The 26,008-nt window shown below is 46.6% G+C and overlaps 1 protein-coding gene across 2 annotated transcripts; it reads right to left on the bottom strand.

Annotated features, from left to right (window-relative positions):
- Nucleotides 1-502: 502 nt before the first annotated feature.
- Elovl5 (ELOVL fatty acid elongase 5) lies at nt 503-25,541 on the bottom strand. Of its 2 annotated transcripts, XM_051140137.1 has the most exons (7): nt 25,476-25,541; nt 21,158-21,345; nt 9,406-9,483; nt 7,943-8,114; nt 5,075-5,199; nt 3,381-3,515; nt 503-2,361 (listed from the first exon to the last, which is right to left on the bottom strand). In XM_051140137.1, exons 1-7 carry the CDS (start codon nt 25,531-25,533, stop codon nt 2,218-2,220), a joined length of 900 nt encoding a protein of 299 aa, XP_050996094.1. In that variant the 5' UTR covers nt 25,534-25,541; the 3' UTR covers nt 503-2,217. The 2 variants fall into 2 exon arrangements, with proteins under 2 accessions (XP_050996094.1, XP_050996095.1); XM_051140138.1 differs by lacking the exon at nt 5,075-5,199.
- Nucleotides 25,542-26,008: the final 467 nt, after the last annotated feature.

The following is a 26,008-nucleotide window of genomic DNA, read 5'->3' as shown; positions in this document are numbered from 1 at the left end:
CTGTTGGCAGTCTCTGTAAAGGACACAGAAGTTCTTCTCTTTGCTCTCTCTCCCTCTCCTTCTCTCTCCTCTCCCTCTCCTCTCCCTCCCTCCCTCCCTCTCTCTCTCTCTCTCTCTCTCTCTCTCTCTCTCTCTCTCTCTCTCTCTCTCTCTCTCTCTCTCAGTCCATGCTTTCCCTGGCATTAGATCCCACTGCTTCAAGACTCTAGTATATACTCAAGAGCAGCGGAGACACCGAACCTTGTGGACCAGAAAACTACTGGATTCTTGGAGCTTCTGTTTGCAGACAACCATCACTGGACTACAACCTACAAGCCATTCTAATCAATCTGCTTTAAAGATTCATCCTGTAAGTTCCGTTCCTTTAGACTATAACCCTGACTCAGACAACCATTTTCCGTGCTGCATTACTCACACCCACGCCCCAAGCTCCTGCAAGGTGAGGTGACCATCCTTCAGTCTTTCAGAACTGGCAGCACATCGAATAATAGAAAACATGAAACCGGTAATCAAAAATGTTTTAATGATTAATGTTTAGACATTATTTAACAGTGTGGGTATACCGAGATGAGCTAAGCACACTTTGACAGCACACTATTGAATGCTATAGTTTTCGTACTGAAATATGTAAAGACACCTGCAAACTGGTACCTAGGATGAAGACACACACAAATATACACATTCTAGATTTGATAAGGTAAAATGTAAACAGATGCTGCAACTCCTTCCAAACAGAAAACCCACAAGACTAATTAGGACCAATTGGCTCCTTATAATATGTATGTGCAAAATTAAAGCATGGTAAACTGGTATTTACATAAATATCAAACCCACAATTAGTTTATACATTGTCAATCATCTTCTAAGATGTATCGTAAGTGGTTCAATGAATTTTTTTCAATGCAGAAGGTATTCAAAGGCTAAACTTTCAACACTTTAAAAATGACACATGTAGGAGTCCCTGCTTATATGACCAATGCCTCAAGTGCACGAGACACAACTTTACGATAAGCAATCTGTTACTTTTAAACAAGCGCTTTAAACCAATCTCTAGATGCTAAGCAGAAAAAAATTACAGATGCTGCCAAGATTTACACTGAATAAAGCGGTCACTCTCCAAATGCCCAGTTCCTTCGTGTTCCAGCAACCTCTTTAATTTTACCTCAAAATGCTTAAGGTGCTTCCTGGCCTCTTGGTAAATTAGGCACATTTTAAAAGGAAGTATATGTCAAAATAGCACTACAGAAATTAAAAAAATTTTTGGACCCAGGCAACCAGTTCCCCATTGCTGGTCTGTGTGACTGACACGTGGTAAATGCCTAATCGCCTTTCCTAAAAGGTCTTTCTCCTCTCTCCAAGTGGTGGGAAGTGGAGTGGACTTTTTGTCTCTTGTATAAAAACACTAAGCACTTCAGAAATGAAAAGTGGCCTACTCACCCTACAGGCGCCCCAGACTCTGGGGGACTAAGAGTAGATATGTAAGTGTCTCAAGACTGCTTTGGACCCTTCCCCCCTCTTTTAACACATTAATAGTGGCACTCAAAATAAAAAAATAAGATCTGTTAAAAAGTTAAGCTGACTGTTCCATTAGACTTGAGCCTGCTTATTAAAAGCCAGCATTATAAAACCGAAGGTGCTGTCAGAGTTTGCATCTCCAAGTCTCTTGAAGCTACATATCACACACCAGTTTCATAAATCACATATTTGATTTTTTCCAAACAGAGCTATTACAAATGAATACAAAATGGAAACATACCCTAATTAAACTAATAAGCTTTGGGCCCTGCTTTTGAAGTCTTAAGGCATGTGTGTTTGTCTACCGTTAACAACATTGTACAAATTTACATTAACAATCACATGCATGGTCTACAAGTTAAAAAGAAAAGTTTGGATTACAGTGTTTTAAATTGTGAACCACAATTCAGCACCTATCGTGTTATAGCTAATAAGGCAACAGCAGTGTCATATACTACAATAACATTCCCTTTCCACAGTCTAGCGCAGGGGTCGATGAGAGCCCAGAAATGTGAGAAGATCCTATGCCTACTTGTATAATCTGTGTACATATTCTAGGGGTTTTGAACTGATGAAAAAGGTTCTACATAAATCACACTACAGTAGGCCAGACTAGTGACAGCAGCTGTTACGAGCGTCGGGCACAACCTATACTGTGCTTACAATCACACGCCGTGGTCTAGAGGGTTCGGCTCCGCCGTGTCAATCCTTCCTCTGCTTCCTTGTCTTCACGCTGCTGTCCAGGGAAGGGAAGCTGTTGGTGTGCCCGTTGACAGCAGCCGTAGACCCGTTCTGGTGGCCCTTCAGGTGCTCTTTCCTCCGAGAGGCACCTTTCTTGTTGTAAGTCTGAAAGGTACAAGACAGATAAGTGCCCGCTGGCCAGATGAGCTGTGCTGGTCTGCATCTAACTAGGCCTGCTTTCCCTGTATGACAAAGCTCACCAGATAACTCCTGCGCTCAAATAACCACTTCCTGTTTCAGCCACTCTTCCAGGTTTCTGGAGGCTTAGCTCCTATGTCCTTTGACTCCTAGGCCACAAATAGACATTCACAAGAGTACACGGAGTTTGTGTTCACTCTGTTGTGTCTTCAGGACGTGGATGGTGGAGTGATGGGCTATGTGACCAAACTGGCCTCTCCAGTGGACATTAGCTCCTCTAACACATGGGCCAATGCTTATCTTTAAAAAGAGCAACTATTTCAGACCTCATGTACTGGTACTATGCCGATGGAGGAACTAGAAAAACGACCCGTCATGGCCCAGGAAAACATGAGTCCACAAATCACATGGGGACACAGAAAAGAAACAGTGGCTGAGCTTCCAGGGGGCTGTTACACACTACTGGCCTATGCCCTTGCTCCTGACCAGGCTAGTGGGGATGGAAGCTTCTTGATGATGCCCACATAAGCAAGAGGCTCATCAGTGTCAGCCCAGTGGTCAGGTGCCGCTGGAGACAGGCAAATGTCTCTATCACATCAGGGGACCAAACTCAAGCCCCAACCTCGACCAGTGGGAATCTAAGAAGAGTGGGACAAAAAGGTAGGTTTCAATTCCATCAGAGGGCTGTGATGGAAATTGCACTTAGCTGTGACAAGCAGGGCAGTGGGGCTGAGAGTTTGACTGAAAACCACCTTTTGATTTCCCTGCATGAGGCCAGAGGGAAGGAAAAAAGCGCCCTGCTACACGTGGCGTCGTTTCCCACCTGATCCCGAGACGCAGGCCCAGTATCTAGAGCAGAGCCTGTGGTCTCGCCATCCCTACAGAGGCCCCTTCAGAGCACAGTGCCAGCATCCAGCCGTGGTCCACACAGCCCTCCGGAGGGAAGGATGAAGGCCGGGCGGGTGCCGGTGACGGATGAGACTTACTTGAATGTAGAAGTTTGTGAAGAGGGAAATCAGGGAGATCATGTATCCGATCTGGAAATACAACCACCCGAGGGGGAAGGAGCAAGGCCAGATGACTCCGCAGCTCGTCTGGATGATCGTTAGCACAAACTGCGCCTGAAGGAGACAGGGCAGGGCTGAGCAGTGGCGGCACACAGAAGGGGTTCCACCCAGGGGCCTGTACTTCAGTGTCCACCCCTCCCCCCAAGTTTCTGAACCACACTTTATTCTAACCTCTGTATGGATGTGTCTTCTTTAAGCTTCTCCCCTACTTAAACTTCCTTTCTCCAAAATTCTAGGAGTCATCAGCGAGAAGCAAGAGAGAAGTGAGGTGGTGTTTCAAGGGGCCAGTGATGTCACCTGTGACGCATGGTCTGACTGATTTGCTTCCTACTCAGTATCTGTGTTGACTCTGGTGTGGTGAAAGCTGTCATGAACATTTAAACTCTTCTTTAGCAAAATGCTAGGTCCACAGATGACTTCCGTGGCAAGCAGGTGGGCCTGCAGACAGATGCACTGCAAAGGTGTTAGTTATGGCAACCTGGCTATGTGAGCACCATCAGGCTCCCGAGGACCCACCATCTTCTGCCATCTCTGTTTTCCTCGGCTGGTCCTCCAAGCTAAGAGCTCAGCAGATGGCACTCGGCCCAGCAGGTCGCCTATGCCTACGGTGTTCTTCTGCATCCTGTCTGCCAGAGCTATAGCTACAGTAAATCCATTTCTGCATCCTTTCTCCTCCGTATCAGAGAAGGCTAAAGAACAATTATTCTCCCTCACAGGTGAAAAAAAGATTAACAAGGAGCGCAGTGTGGCTGGCAGAGGTGATAATGAAACACCAGACCCAGAGGGAGCTCCAACTTCTCAGAATGTTATTTTTAAAATTTGAAAAAAAAAAAAAATCAAGATTGATTCAGGGGATCTAAATTAGATTCATTTGGGACAAATGAACATGGCTGGAGAGGTTAGTGCCTGTCCCCTCAGCCTCCTGCTTCAATGTGTTCACCTACAAAATGCAGGAAGTATTTGAGACAACTCATACAGGAATCACTTAGTTAACCGGAGGGCCTGACACACAGCACAGAATAGGCCAGTGTTTATCAGCAGCAGCATTACTAATCAGCTCAGCAAGATTTCGTGAGGGGAAGGAATGCGTACCTATAAGCTACCGACAACTGGGCAAGGCTTAAGAAAGTGGTGAATAAGATCATCAAGACCAGGCAGCTGTTGGCCTGCCTCTGTCAGCGGAGGCCATTCTCACCAAGAGCTCTGCTCCCACTCAGTAGTCACCTGGTACCCATCTCAGCCAATAGACTCACTGTCAGCTACAAAGGCTCTGGGCTTAGCACTCGGAAAGGTCTACCTGAATCTCCTGGGAGCACACAAAGCAGTTTTCGTCTTCATGTTGGACATGAGAAAGCACACACAGTTACATGTGTGCACGCTGTGTGCTTACAGGCACAAAGTAAGGACAAAGCCCATCAGGAAGTTGGGAGCCTAGGACTTGAGGCACCCCCAGTCCAGAGCAGTTTCTCCATCTGTGAGAGACAAGAGCATTCTCGGATGTGCCATGAGGAGTTTAAGCGGATCAACTGGATTCCATTCAGCAACAGTAAGGCCTGGAACGAGACCGTACCCGGCAGGGAACAAGCTCCGGGCACAGCGAGCAGGCTACTCACCAGCTGCCCCTGAGTGATGTACTTTTTCCACCAGAGGTAAGGACGCATGGAGGGGACAGAGGACAGGCCATAGTAGGAGTACATGAGGACGTGGATGAAGCTGTTGAGGGTCGCACCAAAATAAGCTGCGGGAGCAAAGGCGCCGGGAAGATGCGTTAGAGCTTTGCGAATAACAGGTGGAGGAAACACGAGACAGCTTCGGAGCTAGAGAAATTCTTCTCAACAGAGGGAGACAACTGCCGCCCTAAGCACTGCATGGACGTGTCATGAAAAGTCAGTTTCCACTTGGGTGGGCACGGCAGGCAGCAGCCACCGGGGCAGCTGAAACCCAGGGGTCAACTAGACCTGGCACCTGCAGGCGTGTCTGGGAGATTGGCAGGGAGGCTCCTTCTCCCAGGTGCTGAAAAGAGGCCACTCTAGAGCCAGTTCTTTAGGGATAAAAGACTCATGACTTTCAATTTCCAGTAGAATCTTTTTTTTTTTTTTTAAAGTACTTGCATCCTCAACAGTGAATAATGAAGCAGAGCAGAGCCATCAGCTTTTCAGGCATTCGGGGTTACGTTAGGAGGAGTTCCTAGTAGCCTTGCTACAGGGCATGCACACTTTCTAGTTTTCCACGGGCCGGATGGGGCTAGCTGTTCTATGAGCTATCTTGAAATGGAAAATACTCTCCAAATACAATCAAGTGGAGGGCTGCCCCTACTAGAATCTGGGCTCGCTCATCCACAGGTGATGAGGAAAACACACTAGTTCGAGGGTGTTGGAGCTCAACCCGCTCTTCTAGGGTTTTGCTTCTCCCCCAACCCCAAAGGCACTGTATTGAGAAAATCTTTTCTAGTTATAAACCTGATAGACCTCTGAATCTTGGTGGGCAGAGACAGTCAACTCTGCCAGGAGCAGGGCGAATCCGTGAGCAGACACAAAGATTCCCAGGCAAACTCTTCAATGTTAGGATGAGAAAACTCGTGGCTGAGAGGACGCTGGACTCCAAAGTGGAGCCCAACCACACTCTCAAAAGTAGCGAATGTTAGTGTGTGTTGTAGAAGCCACCCTGGTGGCCACACTGTCAGAGTGGACAGGGTAGCCAAGAATGCCTTTCTCCCCAGCGCGGCTCAGCATGCGCCTTCCACACCAGACAGAACGATGGCTGTGAGGGCTGGTGCTCTCCTTCCACCACATGGCTTCTAGGGATGGACTCAGGCATCAGGCTTGGCAGCAAGCACCTTCACCTGCCTGTCCATCCTCCACTTGTTAATGTGCCGCAGGCTGGCAAGGCCTTCATCTTACTCAATCAGCGTAGGGCACCACCGACTACCAGAGAAAGGTTCTTTGAGCTCAGGCCACACAAACTATCATTAAAAGCAACCCAGGTCCTCTTCCAGAAGTCCTAGCCTAAATCTGTGTCTTGAAGCCATTGGTTTCAAAGTCTCTGACCTACTTAGAATTGATTTTTTTTTTTTCAGAGTGAGAAATCTATGTTTTGTTTCAGTGTTTTACATGTGGATATCTAGTTTTTCCAAAACTATCTGTTGAAGAGGCTTGTGTTATTTATTTTAACTTTTAAATTAGCATACAGTGTAACAGGTTTCATGGTGACAGCTTCCTGCAGTCCTGTCATTGTGCTTTGTGACCATTTGCTCCCCTTTCCTAGGAAGCCCTCTCCTGTCCTCCCCAGTAACCAGTCCCCTCTGCTCTTACATACACCCCCTCACCCCCACTATTTCCTACACCCCTTAAGATCTCTTCCTTCCCTCTCATGATCTTTTTTCTAGTTTTGCAACCTACATATAAATATCATGCACATATACAATTTTATATTTAGGCTCACCTATGAGATACAATATGCAGTATGTAACCTTGGCTCATTTCACTTAACGTAATGTCTAGCTGCCTCCAGTTTCTTGCAAACGCCATGATTTATATTTGCATAAAATTTCATTGTGTGTTGTGTATTTTCCTCTGTGTGTGGCCATCCAGGCTGGTTCCATCTGTTGGCTGTTGTGACAAGAACAGCAATAACCCCGAACGTGCTTGCATCCCTGTGGTATGCTGACTTGGAGTCATTGGCTATTTACTCAAGGGCAGTATAGCAAGGTCTAAAAGTAGTTTTAATTTCATTTTTTGAGGAACCTCCGTACTGCCTTCCACAGCAGCTCCATCCGTTTATAGTATATATCCTTGCCGGCATTCTGAATCTATGACTTCCTCGGCTGGTCAAGTGCTCTGCCACTGAGCTACATCCCCAGTGTGGTTTCTTTTCTTCATGGTGTCCATGTGACTAAAAAGAGACGGGGTCTCAAAGCAGTTTAACTTACATTTTCATGACAGCTACAGAAGGCTGAACACCTTTTTCAAGTACCTATTGGACATGTGTGTTTCCTTTAATGAACTGAGTATTGATTTACTTTCTGGTCTTCTACTCTGTTCCTCTAGCCTACACGTTCCCTCTTGGGCCTGCACCATACTGTTCTTGTTCCTATGGCTCTGTGGTGTAATTTGGGATCCAGTCTCGTGATGTCTTTAGCATTGTTCTTTCTGCTTAGGATTACTGTGTCTAATGTAAGTGACATGAAAACAGAAAGAAGGAAGGACATTAGTAAGGGGTAAAGGGGACATGAGAAGGTGGTGGGAGAAGGGACAAATGAGAAAAAAGTATGATAGGAAAAAACTCACAATGAAACCCTTTACAGTGCATGCTATTATTATTAATAATAATAATAATAATAATAATAATAATAATAATAATAATAATAAATAAACCTGAACACAAATTCAATAGCTTAACCTTAAGATTTACAGAGGGAACACCTTTCCTGAGGCCTAAGTTTCCAGTCTATGTCACATGCTCCCCAAACACCCATTACTTACAATGGCCGCAGGGAACCCAGTTCATCACAAACCACCAGATGTTTAACATGGTAGCATGGTGGTAGACATGCAGGACTGTGATCTGGTGGTTATTCTTGCGAAGGATGAAGAAGAAGGTGTCCATAAATTCTATGAGTTTGGAGAAGTAGTACCACCAGAGGACACGGATGATCTAAGGGCAAAGAGTTCATGATTTAGGTCCAGTGCTTTTCTGGAAAGTCACCTGTGACACGCTGCAGTCAACACAGAGCTGGAGAGGCCCACACCCTGTGCCCTGGTGCCTTCCAGTGACTGAATTCCAGCCACTGGGAGCGCCGTTAGTCAATGAGCATACTACACTGGGAGTATTGAAACAGCAGGTAACATCCTGCAAGGGCCCCTGACACTCTTGCACGCTCCAACAAGAACAGCAAGAGGTGCATCTACAATTCTGGGACTTGGCGGTAGAAGGCAGAGGCTCTCGAGTTCAGGAGCATCTTCAGCTACGTAGAAGTTGAGGCTACAAAAGACCCTGTCCACTCAGGGAGGCAGAGGCAGACAGAGCACTGTGAGTTCAAGGCCAGCACTGTGAGTTCAAGGTCTACAAAGTGAGTCCAGGACAGCCAAGGCTCCAAGGCTCCAAGGCTCCACACAGAAAGCCTGTCTTGAAAAACCAAAGGCGGGGAAAGACCCAGTCTCAAAGCAAAACTAAATCAAAATTTTAAAATCCTGGGAAGCTTTGGGCCAGCAGTACCTTTATGTGGTCTGCAGAGCTGCTCGAAGGGTGCTTGGGGCTGGAGGGATGGGAGTGAGGTAGTGTGACTCATGGAGGGATTGGACCAGCACATCCAGTACCTGGTCCTGGTCCAACCAATATGCCCAAAGGAAATATTGACCACACTGAGCTTTGGCTGTCAGCCTTCTGTTTAAAAAAAAAAAAAAAAGCTCGTTTCTCAGAGTTTAAGTTGGATTTTGCCTTTACTATCACCACTCAGAGGGCACTTACAAGAGTGATTTTAAATCCAAATGATCTTCTACGAAAACCTGCTAGACACAATGTCCCCTGCCAACTGCTCACAGGGGTTTCTTCTTTCACATTTTTAAAGAAAGATTTATTATTTATTATTATGTGTACAGAGCTCTGCCTGCATGTACATCTGCAGGCCAGAGAAGGGTATCAGATCATAACCGTGAGCTACCATGTGGTTGCTGGGAACTGAACTCATGACCTCTGGAAGAACAGTCAGTGCTCTTAACTGCTGAGCCATCTCTCCAGCCCCCTCTTCTTTCACATTTTATTGATGCTTTTCATGTTCAGATTTTCATACCACAACCAGCACTTCTTTCTGTTTTCAAGATGTCAGCAGGACTGATCTTGACGGAGAGGCTACTGTCTTTTTATTTATGCTTTTTGTGTAAGTTCTTTATTGAAAACACAAATACACAACAGACACTCCCACCCCCACACCGCCCTGAAACAATACCTTCATATCTGATTCTCCTGCACTGCGTGTTCCCTGGCAGAAGAAGTTGTATTTGCCTTCCCACACACCTGTCACCAACTGAAAAAGAGAACAGTTAGTTGCTACATCAGAACTCTGTTCATAAAGACCGAAGTTTATGAATTGTCTGGAGTATATGAAGATTAACTTCAAGTTCACTCAAAGTAAAATGGTCACAGGCCACTGTGAGGAGAAAAGTCTGGATGGAACAATGCACCTTCAGGCACACAGGTCCTCACACTGCAAGGCTCAAAAGGAGCTTGAAGCCGCTCGCTCCTGGGCTGCTGCCTTCAGAACCCGCTTTGCCTGTTGCTTCCGCATGCCCAGACCTATCCACCTTCAAGGTGTCATCCTGTCTCCTCATGCCACTTTCCCTAAGCCCCGGCTCCTCCAGCCTGAGGGCACAGTTTGCAGCCATTGGAGCGCGCCAGTCATGGACTATCCAGGGCATGGGGGCCCAAGGATCTGTAGTTCTAATAGCACTTCCTGTTGCTGGGCCGACCTGTAGACTCACACTAGCCATCTGCAGAAACTGTGGTGTCTCAGAAAGGACCCCAAACCTGGGGTGCAAGCTGCAGTTCTCACTGGCTCGCAGACAGAGCCTGTTTCCTCATCAGCACAGTGAGGTGAGGAGCCTATGGTGGGCAGACCTTAGCACCCACTCTAACAGTCAGGATAGAAAGTTAACTCTTTATTTCCATACTGCCCACCCACTATGTTCCTAACACCTACAGGAAGCTATTTGTCTATGAAAACCACAGCTCCCTGCTTGTTTGCTTTCTTCTACATTCTAGAATAATCCTGACTGTTCCTGTTGATCAAAGAATGCCAGGATGTGCCTGAGATGGTATACTTTGAGTCTCATGCCATCCAACACACACACACACACACACACACACACACACACACACACACACACACACACACGGACCCAGTCACCGGTGTGCCTCCTTCCAAGCCACCAGCATCACCCAGGGCCCCTGAGAAATGCATTCTTGAACTACTGCACACCTTTGGACTCTAAAACCCTGTGGTAGATCGCCAAGGCTGGCACTCAGAGTCCACATTCACAAGAGAATCTAATGATGTTACTTCAAAATATTGTCCCCTACCCAGCAGGGCTGACACCAACTTGTTAATTAAGCTTAGGCCCTTCCCTAGATCTTGTGACCCTGAAGTTTATGAGCAGGTTGAAATCCTGATCCTCCTGCCTCGACCTCTTGAGCGCTGTGATTTTCCCAGCTGGCCAGTGTTTAATCAGGTGACTTTGGTCAGATGAAATTTGGGCATGGCGGCTGTGGGTTCTGTTGTAGCTGCACAGCACAATCACCCTGGGAGCTTTTAGAGAATTACTAATGCCTGCCTGGCCTCACCCTGACCATGAAACAAGACCTCAAGGGGCCTCTTAGGAAGTTCTCAGGAGAACGCAGGGTGCAGCCCAGACTGTAGACCAGTGGCTTCCCAATATGGACCTCAGTAAGGAAGTGTCGGGGGGTGGTGGTGGTGGGGGGACCCAGGAGGCTCAGGTTGGTCTCCCATTGTCTTTGGACAATTACTTGGCCTGGTGAACAGCACAGATGCCCTACAGAGAAGCAGCATGTATGGACAAGGATTGGAAGACACACCGTCACATTTTCATCCAATCTAGCAGAAATAAATTGCAGGCATGGTACACTCGCATGAATACAGAGTTTAGCATTTAATGTTTCTTTTAACTTCCTTTCCACTGTTTTCCTTCTATTCTGTTACTTTCTCTACATGGAAACATTCATTTTATGGCCAAAGAACAGCACAGGAATCTGGAATGCCATTGGATGAGGAGTGCTGTGCTTGGGAAGGTTTGATGGGGCCGGGGGAGACGGGAGACCATGGGATCCCACGGGTTTTACTGTCAAAAGTGAGACTGGACTAAATTATCTCCAGTGGTTTTTCTGTCCTAGTTTTCAATAGTTTTTATGCTAGACTTCCTAACAGACCATACACAATGCTATTTTTTCTAGACTGGCACCTTGCCGTGGCATCCAGGCACGTTTCTTTTTGGCCTTATGTCCTCTTTCAAGGCCAGTTAAGTCTGTTGCCACAGACCTATCAGCACTCTGAAGCGTCAAGATACAAAACCAGAGTGAATAGAGGAGCAGGAAGTGGAGTGAGGAGGCCCAGACTTGGGGTCCTTAGGAGAACTGACTGGAGAGTGCTGTGACATTAGAGTGCACTGTTCACTGTCCTTCCTCCATCCCAGGACATAAATGCAAAGTGTCTCCTGAGATACGAGAAGGAAATGCTTCTTGTCAAAATGTCACAGATAATGCAGTGCAGTTTCCACGAGAGTAAATGTGTACAAGAACAAATTTGCGAATATGGTTATCTTCATTGTGGGTATGGTGGCACACACTTTTAATTTCCTTTGAGAGACAGAGGCAGGCAGATCTCTGTGAGTTTGTCAACAGCCTGATCTATATAACAAGTTCCACACCAGCCAAGGTACATAGTGAGACTCTATCTCAAAATAAATAAATAAAAATAAAGTAAAATAAAAATCAAGCAAACAAGGAACGTCATCACTGTTTTTTGTAGCTCCTCTCTTGGTACCTGGGTTGGTACCACTTAAGAAGACTGTAATCCTAGACCCTTGTGCAGGGGTGGGGCTGCTGTGTAGCACAGAGGGCAAATGTCCACCCCTTATAATCCTGCAGGTGACTCTTAACAAGGAAGGCTCTTGTTACCTTTGCAGCGGGCCCCTCCTGACATGTGCCTCTTTTTCATATGGGTGGGAACTTCCTTCTATAAGCAAACTAACTCAAAATCCTACTTGCCCTTTCCTACAGCCTGGGACAGAAGCAGGAAACCTCTATGTAAAACACTACCTTTGGAGGATAGGGCTCAAGACCAGGCACTGGGTGGCGGGCTTTGTCTGCATCAACTGGTGACAGACTCCAGAAGCTGCACATCTGGTAGCCATGCTCTTGGCCTGAGCCCAGCATACCTCTCCTACCTCTCGAGGTCCTTGTGGCAGCCTTTCCTCCCCTGGGACTGTCACTAACCACTTTTACCGGGGCCACTGAGCCTCTCAACATACTAAATTCCATATTTAAAGCCCTTCAAGGATTTTTCTCTTGCCAAATCCCAGGTGCAGTGCTAAAGACTTTACGTTCTAAAATGAGCCTCCAAGCCTCCCTCTAACTTCTGCACCTACACATCACTTATCCTCCCCGCTTTCTCCAGATGCACATTTCCTTAGCCACCGAGACCAAAGGGCTGCATTCACCTTAAAGCCTACGCTGAGACAGGGGCACTGGCTTTAGTATCTCCATTCCGTTAAGCCTCAGGTCCCACAGCTCAAGTGGAGCAGACGTGGTCTTGCTTCAGAAAGGTTGTCTGGAGAAGTTGGTGATATGAAATGTACCCTGCTCATCTCACCCAATACGGCTCATAATATGAGCACAATATTCTTATCTTATTCTTATCAACTAGAATCCTGTCTCCGGGTACCCTAGGGCTCCAGATCTCAAACGTCTATCTTTTGGAGTTCAGCTAAGATTCTGTGTTCTCCATGACTGCCCCCCGAGCACTGCAGCCTGAGCTCCAGTCTCCTTCCTGTAAGCCCGACCTTCTGTGGGTTCTCTTAATTTGATCAGCACTTGTTAACAGGTCTCATGCTTGTTGATAAACTCTGGGGGAGACCTTGGCACGAGGCCTTGTGCATGAGAGAGGGCAAATCAATTCTATGAAATGACTGATGGAGTAAGTTCAAAGCATCATGCTCCACCCCCCTAAACCAGTGGTCCTCAGCCTTCCTAGTGCTGCAGCCCTTTGACACACTTCCTCATGTGGTGGGGACCCTCGACCATAAGATTATCTCATTGCTATGTCATGACTGTCATTTTGGTACGGTTATGAACCATAATGAACCATCTGATGTGTAGGATGCCTGCCTGATATGTGACCTCTGTGGGGGGTCGCGACCCACAGGTTGAGAACTGCCCTAACTCTAGCCATCAGGTTATATTTGCAGGACACAGTCTCCAGGTCTAATTTGAGGAAGAACTCCAGTTCATTTTTGCTTTGCAGATGAAGAAAAACAAACAAACAAACAAACAAACAGACCAAAGTATTTTGAAGAGGCTTACATTTTATGGCAGGCTTCTGACTTCTGTTCATAAGAAGAAAACCATTTATCAAACATCATAGGGGGCTGTGGAAAATGTCAGAAAGGCTGTAATAATTTAACACCCCAAACTCAGAACTCAGCTTAGCATTCATTTGTCTGGGTCTCCAAGTCTCCACAAATGAGCCCACAACTGGAGGCTTCTGCACCCTTTGCTACTGGGAGAGGAAAATGGGATGTCTGTTAGCGGGGTGAGGGATGGACAAGACACACACACACACACACACACACACACACACACACACACACACACACACACACACACCATGATGATGACAACTCTCAATGCGAAGGCTGGCATCCCCAGTGTTACAGAGAGCACACTGGAGAAGACGCTGCTACAAAGCCCTGTCGCTGCTGCTTCTCTTCAGGGCTTAGGTGCAGTTTTTCTCCAACAAGCTGCTCTGGTCATGATGCTGCACAACGGAGACTCGCTGGGACAAGAGGGCCTGGGAGGATGGACACGGTGAGGTGGAGAGAAAGCCTGCCGCCTACTCCTGCTCCAGAGTGAAAAAGCAGGCCACAACACACAGCTTGCTTCTCTCCTCACACCCCCTTTACCACTAACTGGTCCAAGGACAACAAAGAGGATTATTTATGTAGCTTTCCCCAAGTAGCCAAGACAGGGGCAGTACCACTGTAAACCCCTATGTGCTTTCTCCTTCCTTGAAGTAAAGCAAACCTTAATTAGGGCGGCAGCCTGTGAAGAGCTATAATTAAAACACAGCAGGATGCTTCCTTCTCTGCTTAGGAGACAAGTTCAACAGCCAATGGAGGTTTTATGCATCTTTTCACCTTAAGAAAATACAGGTGAGCATCACAGTGAGGTCTGGGTGATGCAGCAGCCGCAGAGTGAATGATCTTTAATGGTGAGAACTGACTTGTAGCCAACAGCGGAGCACTGCCTTCTGTGTAGTTCTTTCTGGAATGCTACCAAAGCCTCTTAGGAAACAAGGTCATCTGAACTATTTGAGTCTGACGGGAAAAGCTCCATCCTCACGGTCTGACCACTGCTACCCCAGCACCCTGAGATGCCAGAAGGACTGGCTGGCTTTGGTGATGAGGTGGGAAGGTTTAGTGGACATCATTCGCTCAGCAGAGGTGAGTGAAAGGCTGTCAATGCTTGAATACAAGGAGAGCACAGCTAAGGAGCGTTCCTAAGAGCCACGAAGGCGTTTCAGACTTGCTGGCTGCGTGTTTCTCTATCTGGTAGAACGGAGTATGTTAAGTGAGGGAACAGAGACAAAGAAAAGTTCCGGTGAGCCCAAGCACGCGTCACACGGCACTTCTAGGCCCCCTGCCTTCCATGCCTGGTCCTAAGTTCTTGGTAAGTCTCTCCGTGAAGGATGCTGGGGAAATCAGACCTCTACTGTATTTATCTATCTTCTTGACAGACATCTGATTTATACGAGGCATAAGCTATTCCGAAGTCAAAAGCACCCCTCTCCTCTCTGGTGCAGCAGGCTACTTTTGGCACTGCTGTTTTGAATGGAGTCACACAGGTAGATGGCTTTCCATCAGCAATCAAGTCCAGATCATGAGGAAGCCAGTGAAGAAACTCTCACATCCACGCCCTTCAGAAGTGTTTTGTTTTGTTTCCCTGAAGGCACCTCCCTTGTTTAAGTCAAAAGGACTGCTCCTGTACACTTGACAAACCTTCAGCACGGAGCAAACAGGCTCACCTGAGGCAGGTATGCCTGGAATCTTCTAAGCACAGCTCTTGCCCTCCTATGCGGAAGGTCTTTTTACTGTTCGCACTTCCTCTGCACACAGGACAGGCGTACTGACACAGAGCACTGCATGAGGAAGTCCACTGCACAGCACTTGGCAGGTACCATGTGCGTCTGATATGATTCCAGTCAAAGGTGTGGGATGTCTAATTCTAATACAGAAAATCTACAACGAGGGTGGAAACAGGAGCCCCTGTTCCCTTTGCATAGGTTAAAACTCTCCAGCCAACCTACTTTAGCCTTGCTTTGCAAAACCTGGCTAAAACCAACAACTTGTAAGGTGGGGCAGGGAGGTACATAACATGTGCTGGAAGGCTGAGCACGAGGATTTCTGTTTCAGGCTAGCCAGGTCTACCCAGAGGGGCCTTATCTAAGGAAAAAAAGAAAAGAAAAGAAGGAAGGAAGGAAGGAAAAAAGATACACTTCATTACTTCAGTAGACTATGACGAGTCTGCAGAATCAGGTCCAAGGCTTCCTCTGGCAAAGGCCCGCCCTCCCTCCCTCCCTCCCTCCCTCCGGCTGTGTGTAAGAGTAGGGAGGAGGTGCTTGGACTGTGTTGCCTCCCCCCTTCCTCTCTCCACTGTGTACAATCCTCGCAGGAGGCCAGATACACTGAAGGGCAAGTAACTATTCCTTATGATCCCTCAGGAGAGTTTTTCTGAGCAAGAAACTTTGGGTGTAAGAGAACAAAATGCCACCTATTTTGGGCAATGAGCCAGGAATATCCAACTTACAATCATACACCCCAGGATAGCTATAAACGGGCACTGACATAAACCATGAACTCAAAATATTCAAACTTTTTCACAGGGGGAGAGGTGATGATTTCCTGGTGTGAACTCCGCAGGTGACAATGTCTGGACACAGGCTGACACACAACGTCTGACCCAGGCTGGCAAAGCTAGCAGAGCTTTCTTACAAATACTGGTCTCTCCAGCAGAGTCGACTTCTTTACACTCTCCTTAACAGGAAGGCAAAGAGCAGACAGCCTCTTCAAAGTATTCTGGAAAACAAAACACTTTCTCCAAACCCTGGCATCCCACAATAATGCTATCATTTTAGCAAAGCGTGAACCAAAAGAAAAGCAGCTTGCAATATAAGAGTTCCCTAGCAACTGCTCCCGGGCCACATCAGAGCCCCAAGCAAGGCAGAGAGGCCAGAGGTGCCTCGGGTGGTGCTTAGCAGTCCCCAATTTCAGAGGACAGGAGGCTCCAGTACAAAACCAGTCAATCAAATATGGCACCTTCCATCTTCCCAATAAAGCACCAGGATTTTCAAAGCACAATTCAAAGACACAGCAGTATGAGCTCCTGGCAGCCTGCACAAAGGCGGGCGCCTCTTAGGGTGAACACCCGGGGCACAATGCATAGCCAGCTCTACCATCGTCAGTGCCAACCAGGAAGGGTAAGCTTTTTTTTTTTTTTTTCCCCTCTACCCCTTAGTTCTTCAGAAGTCTGTATTCAAGCTCTTCCACAATCTTTTGGATGTTTGGGGGAGGACACTCATCTCATATAACCCGAGAAATGCTAGTATGGGATGCTCACCTGGGACGTTCCGCCAACGCTTTTGTTTTTAAAGTAAAAAAGAATCAGCGTAGGCTAAAATCATTACCTCAGAAGAGCTGTCGCTGTAGGGCATTTTTTTAAGGCTTCGTTTCGAGACAGGGTTTCGTGTGTCTCGGAGGGCTGGCTTCACACCTGGTATGTAACCAGGATGACTATGAACTGACCCTCCTGCTACTACAGGCCACCATGCCCAGCTTCAGCATCAGTCCCTCTAAAAGCTGCTTCAGGAGATGAGGAGACGGGTTAGGCGCTGGAATGCTTGCTGTATAAACCTGAGGACCTGAGTCCAGACCCCAAGGGCCCACGGGAAAGACAGGCATAGAAGCGGACATATGTAAGGCCTGTTCTGGAGGAGAGAGGTAAAGCAGGAGCTTGGACTTAGGCTAAACCAGGCCTGGATGTTTAAAAGATAATTTTGTCACTTTTCCCCCCATAACACAGTTCTACATACAACTACTAGAGAAGAAAACATAAAAAGTAACCTATGATTTATATATGATTGTTAAATAGTATAAAAATATGGTTCTGGCGTTTGCCTTTTTCCTATCCCTATACTGGACAGACTTTGTGGTGTAAACAGCCAAAATAACAATGGAAAGATGCAGAGGGACCCTCTTCATTACAGTGGTCTGTGGGTCTGTGCTGGACGGGGACGGGAACAGAGATACAGAAGAGGCAAGGGGGAAGGGAGGGAAAAGAATAATCAGACAGCTGGCGTTGGTAGGGTTAAACAATGCTGGGCAGGACAGCCTGGAGGAGCCCAGTGTCTCCCCTAAAGAGCAGCATCGTTGGGGCGAGCACAGGCGCTGTAAAGCACCCACCCTGCTCTCAGACAGCTGCGCCGGGGTCCAGCTCAGTGTGTGAAGCGCAGACTGCGCAAGGCGAACACGCCCCTTTTTGGATTACATCAAACCACACAGTAAGATGCTCTCTGTGCAGGGCCTCAGAGGTCAGAGCATAGTGGGAAGGAAAAGAGCGGACACATCAAAACAGCTCCACATCAGAGCCAAGCAGCTGACTGAGAGGGACACCTTGTGTGACATTGTAACAAAGGATCAGAAGACGCTTTGATAGCTTGCTGCTCGGCTGACAGGGAGGTGCAGAAAGACGGGAAAGCCACTCTGTCTTGAAGGCATGGGTTTGTATTGGTTCTTTTTACTTTACAAAAATCAACTCCAGGAAGGAAGAGTTACCCCAGCTCAGAGGATGCACTCCCTTCTGGTGCTCTGATAGGGCTACTTCCCTCTGGAAGCAGGGACAGGAAATCATCATCACTTATATCTGGCCTTCCCCTGCCCTATTTTTTTGTTTTGCTTTGTTTTGTTTTGTTTGAGACAGGGTCTCTCTGTGAAGCCCTGGCTGTCTTGGACTGCTTTGTAGACCAGGCTGGCCTCGAACTCACAGCGATCTGCCTGCCTCTGCCTCCTTGAGTTCTGGGATTAAAGGCGTGCACCACCATGCCTGGCTCCTTCCCTACTTTTTATCCAGGTCAGGGTTACTGGCACCCACGGTCAGGACGGGGCTTCCCTCAGATAACCCTGTCTGCAAACAAACCCAAAAGTATGCTTCGCTAATGCCTGAGGACCAAGGGCCTAGGTGGTGCCTAATTCAAACAAGCAAGCTGATGTTCAGAATATACCATCCCCGATCACTGGATTCTCACCAAGAAGACTGACGTGGGCAGTCTGACCGACAGCAGCACTGTGCTGTTGAGACTCACAGAGGGTGATGTGGGCAGGCTGACCGACAGCAGCACTGCACTGGTGAGACTCACAGAGGGTGACGTGGGCAGGCTGACCGACAGCAGCACTGCGCTGGTGAGACTCACAGAGGGTGACGTGGGCAGGCTGACCGACAGCAGCACTGCACTGGTGAGACTCACAGAGGGTGACGTGGGCAGGCTGACCGACAGCAGCACTGCGCTGGTGAGACTCACAGAGGGTGACGTGGGCAGGCTGACCGACAGCAGCACTGCGCTGGTGAGACTCACTCTCAGAGGGCAGGTGGCACGCAGACGCTGTGCTTCTGTAACAGCAGTTTCACGATGCTCAGGTGCTAAGGCAAATGGTTTCTCTTCTACAACTTGGAATCTCACTCACATCCTCACCCTTGTCTGGGATGCCAGACAGTGCCTGCATCACTGAGAGAAGCCTGAAGCACCCAGTACTTTCAAACTAGTCTGTTCCGAACCTCAAATACACTTAAAAATCAGGGACCTCTGACTTTTGCCTGGAAGTAAGCGTAGGGTCAATCAGTAACTAAAAGCACAACCTCTTCTCCTCTTTTAACTTTTTCCCCTACCAAATGCATGAACTATAAATACACCTATATTGCTTCTACATCTTAAACTTGAGTTTCACTTTCAAAATTAATTTAGTTATTTTTACTCCACCCCTTTTACTGTTTCTGTGGCTCCTCTTTCATTTTCTTATTACTCTCCTTTTAATAAGACTTTCACATTTCTTTTAAGTGCCTATTGCTTTTCCTTGTACTGACCCAGAACTTTTCAAGGCACGTTTGTAATTAACAAACAAAAATACAAAGGACTACATACATGCTTTAAAAATCCTTTACAGCCTCAAATATGTACATAAACGGGAAGGTAGCTAGAGGCTGGTGTGTCTGACACTGCTCCCCAAGGGCCTCACGATGTCCTCAGTCTGCCTGCTGAGGCTCATGGCTGCCCTCCATGCACTGTTAATCAATGGAATACAAATGCTAGTTCCAGAAAAAAACCTGGAACCGAACTGAAATCCCAAGCCTGACAAGAAACAGACTATAGTCACATCACTGATGAACAGAGACAACAACCAGACGCGACAGTCGCACTGGCGTGACAGGGGCTTCTCAGTCAGACGTACGTGATCTGAATACACGTACAGACCTGATTTAATATAAGTAACTGCTTTCTGCTGTGTTGCCCTGTATAGCCTGAAAGCTGGAAGGTGAAGGGTAGGCTTTCCCTCTGTAGATTTCAAAGCACTCTACCATTTGTACCATGCTGCCAGAGTGGTATCTGTGCTTTTGATTACATGCTGTCCGGAAGCCCCTAACCAGCTACACAAACTGTGAGTTTAAACAGCAATTTTCTTTTCTTTACTTCTGAGATAGCTGTATACAAAGTTAAGTGATATCATAGCTATGTCATTGGGGCGTGTGAAACATGAAGCATCCAAGGCAAACAAGCACCTAGGTGCTCTAAAATTTAATCACCTTACATTAATTAAAAAAAAAAAATATGTACAATAGAAAGTCTATAGAGGTTTCCTTAAAGAAATGGCTCTATCGTCTTTCCATTACGTGAGAGACAAGTTCGCTCTGGGACCTGCCGGCTGCTTTGGGTTGTCCTTGCGCACCGCGGGCAGTGCCCAGCGCTGGGGCTCATTTGCTGACCTTCAGGCCTGCAGTCTCCACTGGGCTGTGCATAAGCTGCCTTTAAAAGCTAAGACACATGAATGATATGATCCTTGTTCAGGATCTTAACAGTCTGTGTAAGCTCAGGCCCAATAATTTCTTTTACATGACTAGAATGCTCAAATCTGGTGTTTTGGCTTCAGAAGCAAATAATCAGAATCGATATTTCAGTTCTTTCTATTTTACAAGGAACATTAATATAGCTGGTAAAGCCAGGAGGAAAAGGGAGAAGGTGTCCTGCACTGCTAAGCAGTTTGTCTGGCTTTGGGAAGGACTATGTGAGAGTACCTTCATGCAACGCAGCGCCCCTCGCGTAATGCAGCACTACATACAATGAGTATATACAGCAAAATTAAGAAACAAAAACAAAAAAGGAAACTTAGGAGATTTGACCAGTTACCAGATCAGAACAAAGGCTGAGTTGCCACAGAATTTGCCAACGTGCCACCTATTTCCTTCCTCCTCCACCTCCACACAAGAAACAAGTGTTCATTACGCACTTAATAACAAGATATGCACAGGTCTGCTTTTCACATGTCGTTCATTTTCTAGCTTGTATTCTGCATGCATAAGAATGCTTTTGAAGATGTTTAGCTCTGAATGTCACATGTCACATGAGTAACCGAGGAATCTGCGGCAAAGGCTTCTACTTTAGGTACTCAGGGAGACATTGTACAAACGACTTTTTTTTGTTTTTAAAAGATCAACAATTTTAAAGCCTATTCAAAATGCATCAACAGACTTGCTGCCCCATTCTCTCCCCGAGTGAACTGGGTGTCTTTCCTCACTTAGGGACACAAATCAGGGCAGCATCAGCAGTACAGCTTGCTGGAAACAATCCCTCACAGCCACTGACGTACCTCATGGAACATATAGAGAGACAGCAAGGTGAGTCCGAGGTTATACACCACTAGAATTCTCCGGCAAGAGAACGGCTGCCTATTCTTCATGTATTTTGGTCCCAGCCATACAATTAGTAAATAAATGACAGAGCAGACAAAAGTAGGTATGTAATTGTCCAGAAGAAACCATCCTTTAACTCTTGTATCTGAAAGACACCAGAAGAAAAATTCATTAATAAGGTGCACATATGGAAAACCACTTCCAAAGCCATGACATTCGTGTCGCATTTAGTCTGCACAAAGCAGAATACACACAAATGCACATCAAACAAGGCAAAGCTTTTTGATCCAGGTTTAGAGTAATTTATTACTTGGGTTTTGCTATGTAAATCAGGAAAAACATGCTTTTGAAAAATCTGAGAGAAAATGAGGAGAAAGCTAAATCATCCACCAAACTTATTATGTTTATTGAATTAACATGGAATTGTGAACCACAGGAGATGGCAGTCTGCACTCGAAATCCCTTGAGCTCTGTGAGCACCCTGCATGAGCCCAGCATAGGCAGGCATAAGCAATGTGCCTTTTAGCCAGGTTAGGGACACTGTGCCCAACTCGAAGGCCAGCGGTAGAGGGCCAATGAGTAAAAATGAAATGCTATTGGCTCCGCCATTATCACACAGGGACTATTTAAGGCAGTGACCCTTTAGTACAGCTCTTCATGTTGTGGTGACCCCCAACCATAAAATTATTTTCATTGCTACTTCTGTAATTTTGCTACTGTTATGAATGGTAATGTAAATACCTGACATGTAGGATATCTGATATGTGACTCCTGTGAAAAGGTCATTTGACCCTCACCCCAAAAGGGGTCGCAACCTACAGGTCAAGAAGCACCGAGTTAAAATACTTAGAGCACTAACAGGAACTTGAGACTCACACTGACTCAGAGGGGCTGCCTGTGTAGAAGAGGACACCACACTCCCTCCCTCTCACCTAGGCAGGACAATGAGAGAAGAGACCCAAGCACCTGCTGCTAATAGCCAACAGCCCTCTGAATGGCCTGCCTTGCTCATCTTCCCTCATTTTCTCAATAAAACACACACTCCTTTTGGGGAACTACATGTCAGCCTTCCTTCCGTGCAGACACTCTGATCCCACCTAGCATGTCTGGCATGGCTTGCTTTCTTTGGCTTCAGAAACAGATGCTGCCTCCATATCCTCCCCAGCAGTTATGCCAGAGGAGTGGCAGACAGTACAACTGAGTCTCAGAACTGAGGGGTCTCTGAAGTCCTTCAGGGAAGCGGCTGGGCCCAAAGACTGCAACAAAGAAATTCCTAACACCTTTTGTTCTGGGCCCTTAGCAGTCCATTTTGAAAAAGTAAGTTAACATGTTCTCTGTCCTCTCTCACTGTGTGTGTGTGTGTGTGTGTGTGTGTGTGCGCGCTCGCGTAAAATAAACACAATGAATATACGTATTTACCTACAAATTTTCCATGCCCTTTTACTTAAAGTTGTTTAACATCTTACCCTTTTGTATTATGTATTTTCAACAAGTACCCATCCTCCCTGAGAGCACCCACAGTATCTAGTCACAACCCCAGGCCCCAGGAAAGAGTTCCTCAGGATCCAGCCAATCTGGGTGGCTCCCTGCTCTGTGTGGTGGCCAGTTCAGAAACGGAGATGTGGAACAGTTGTGAGCACTGAGCCTTTAAGTGGAAAGCTAGGCTCATGTAATGACCTCCTTCCTGTGCTGGCTGTACAGCCTGGAGATGACGTAATCATGAAGGTGGCCACACTGCGGACAGAGCCGACAGGGGAGGATGGCAAAGAGGAAACTAAGAACAGTGTTCCTGGTTATATCACAGAACCCCTGCAGAAGGACAGGGGCTACTCTTCCTTACAAAGTAAGATAATCATTATTATTACTTCAGACAGCCAGGAGTTGGATTCTCTGCCTCTTATAGCCAAGTAAGAAGGCAGTGTCTCAATGCAAGCAGACGCAGGTGCTTTAACGCTTCTTTCTCTGACTCTCGCTATACAGCTGATATGGTCTGGGCCTTGGTACACAGCTCATGCTACTCTCAAAACCAGGATGCTCCTGTTTCGGCTCCCTGAGTGTGAGAATCACAGGTGCGTGCCACCACTGCCAACCTAACCTATTCTTTCAACTGACCACCTTCGAGTTTAACCCGTTCCTAATGGAGGGGAAATGTATGGATACCTGGCCTCATCAGTTCTGAAGAGGGCATCCTTCATGCATCTTTGCATAGGGTCACTAGTCACAGAAGCACAGAGATGGCACCAGGTTCAATCCCCAACCCTTATTCTTATCACAGATGGTACCAAACACCGTTTCATCTTTGACCTGCTGATAGATGACGTTCTTTTGTCATTTTCTTCTGTGTTTTATAAATCACAAGGGAAACTGAGACCCTTTTGGTCTGATAAGCGGCTGTTTGCAAGCAGCTTCCTAGTTAGGACTTTGGGGGAAAGTTAGTGGACTTTGCTCCCTCGTGGTACTGAAAACTGCAGAAGGTGGGGCCTGGCAGAGAGGACGGATCAGTAAGGCTTCCCTGGGTCTGTCCTCACACTGTCTGCCTCTTCCCTGTTTCAAAAGCCACAGATTTACTCTGTCGTGCTTTTCTGATGACACTCAGCCTTCTCTCAGGTCCAGAAAGAGGGCCAGGAGACCATGGACTGGGGCCTCTGTAACCAGGAGACAAAAATAAATCTTTCTTCCTTTAAGTTTAAATTTTCTCATTTATTTTGTCAGTTGCAGAATTCTAAAGCATTTCTGTGCACCTGTCAGAATTTCTTTTCTAATAAAGACATTATAGATAATATTAAAAGGCCATACAGAATTACTTCACTAAAAAAAAAAAAAAAAAAAAAAAACAGAATATGAAGACTAATAGCAGTATGACAAGGGATTTCAAGTCTATGACATGAAGTAAATGAGTCACTTAAAAAAAAAAAGGCAGTGGCGGTGCATGCCTTTAACCCCAGCACTTAGGAGGCAGAGGCAGGCAGGTCTCTGGGCTCAAGGCCAACACCCTTAAAGGACTATTAGAGACGTGGAAGAATGGCGCCCCATTTCAGCCTCCCCCTTGGAGTATCAAGCCTCAAGCTGTACTGGAGGGAGGGAAACTTAGCTGGATTGGGTGGGTACAATGCAGCATCTCAGCTGGCAGTGAGCGGTCAGTGGTGAAAGCACAGGAAACAGCCTTCTCAGGAGACAGCTTCAGTGAGATAGTTTGTCTAATGGGGACAACAAAGGCCATTTAACCCTTTGGGGAATGGGTAGAGGCTTTTGGAATGTGTGTACATCACTGGCTGGGGCCAGGGTGCTAGGAATGCCTTATTTGCATCAAAAGGAATTCCAGGTGCGTTCTGGACATGACCTTATAAGGAGAAAAAAAGTTTAACCTGCAATTTGGCTGCCAGGCTATGTGACCACCTCGAGGGGTGTGCAGGCCCAGGGCACAGAGGGACAGTCCTACTCCTGCTGGGCTTTAACCTCAGCCTCACTCTTGCTCTGGGTCAGCTCCCGGGGTCTCAGGACTCCTCAGCCCCACAGAAGAGGACAGGTGATGGGGAGGACACAAAAGAGAAGGAACAGAGGGAAAGAACAGAAACCCAGTATATTCTGTAGACATGGAAATGTCAAAATGAAGCCCATTACGCTGTGCAATTAACATATGCTGAAATAAGCAGGATAATTTTTAAAAATTAAAATTAGAAAAACGAGAGTAAAAGTCCTTAAGGGCTTATTTACATTATAGCTCAACAACTGAGCACTTACCCAGTAAACATGAAGCTCTGGGTTTCATGCACAGCACCGTGTGCATGTACTTCTATTTGGGTGTGGTGTCACACACTTACAGTCCAGCACTTGGGTAGCTGCTAAAACAAGAGGATCCTAGGGGTTCGAGGCCAGCCTGGGCAATCCATCAAGACCCAGCTGTTAGAGGAAAAAGCCCTTTGAACTCTGCCAAAGCTGGACCACTTATCCTCAGGCTGAGTGTGGTCAGAACGCCCTGGCTTGGTTTCTTCTAGAGTGAAGATTTAAGAAAAGCGTACGCCCGTTAAGCAGTGTTAAATCATTGGTATTCACAGGCTGCCAGTATGGAAGCTAAAGCCAGCAGAAAGATGTCCCACGAGCCAGGGGAGAGCATTCAACTACCAGAGAACTTCGCAAGGTCTCTTGTTACTGGAGGTAAAGTTTTGATCTCATCACAGAAAGCGTTTTCTAAGATCTCCTCATGCAATATTTACAAGAGGCTATAAAGAGATGGGAGGGGAGCCACAGATGATGAGCAAACCAAAGCCGCCTTACCTCGGGGGCCCAGTAATGCTCTGAAATAGGTACTGAGCGATGCATCAAAGTGCTCCATCTTAAAGCCTATTAAAGAAAAAGGAGACATTGATTAGTGCCTACTCAAAATACTTTTTATATGCATTTTTTAAAAAAGAACAAGAACAAGCCATTTTCAAAGGTACAAAGGGAAAGGTTGAATTCCACACACAAAAAAACCAAAACTGTTCTTAACTCCTCCATGCAACTGACGTGCTACGGCTAATTTGAAAATCGGAACAACCAAGAATCCCGTGAATTCACATAAAAAAATAAAGTCCCAGTTTTCTGAACTTCTTTTCTCAGTTCCATAAAAACCCACCCTGTGATGCTGAGCCTTGGTGTGAAAGAATGAACTAGATTGAAAGGTGGCAGACATCCATTTCCACAGGGAAACGGCACTCAAAACAGCAAACACAGGAGGAGAGGAGTTGCTTCCTAGCTTGTTATCATATATAATACTGTATACAGTATTTAGACTCACAGGGCATATAGTATGTACACTATAAATAATA

This window comes from Acomys russatus, chromosome 32 (genome assembly GCF_903995435.1).
Source record: "Acomys russatus chromosome 32, mAcoRus1.1, whole genome shotgun sequence".
Taxonomy (NCBI): Eukaryota; Metazoa; Chordata; class Mammalia; order Rodentia; family Muridae; genus Acomys; species Acomys russatus.
The sequence above is the reverse complement of the archived record's forward strand: the minus strand, read 5'-3'. Positions and strand labels throughout refer to the sequence as shown.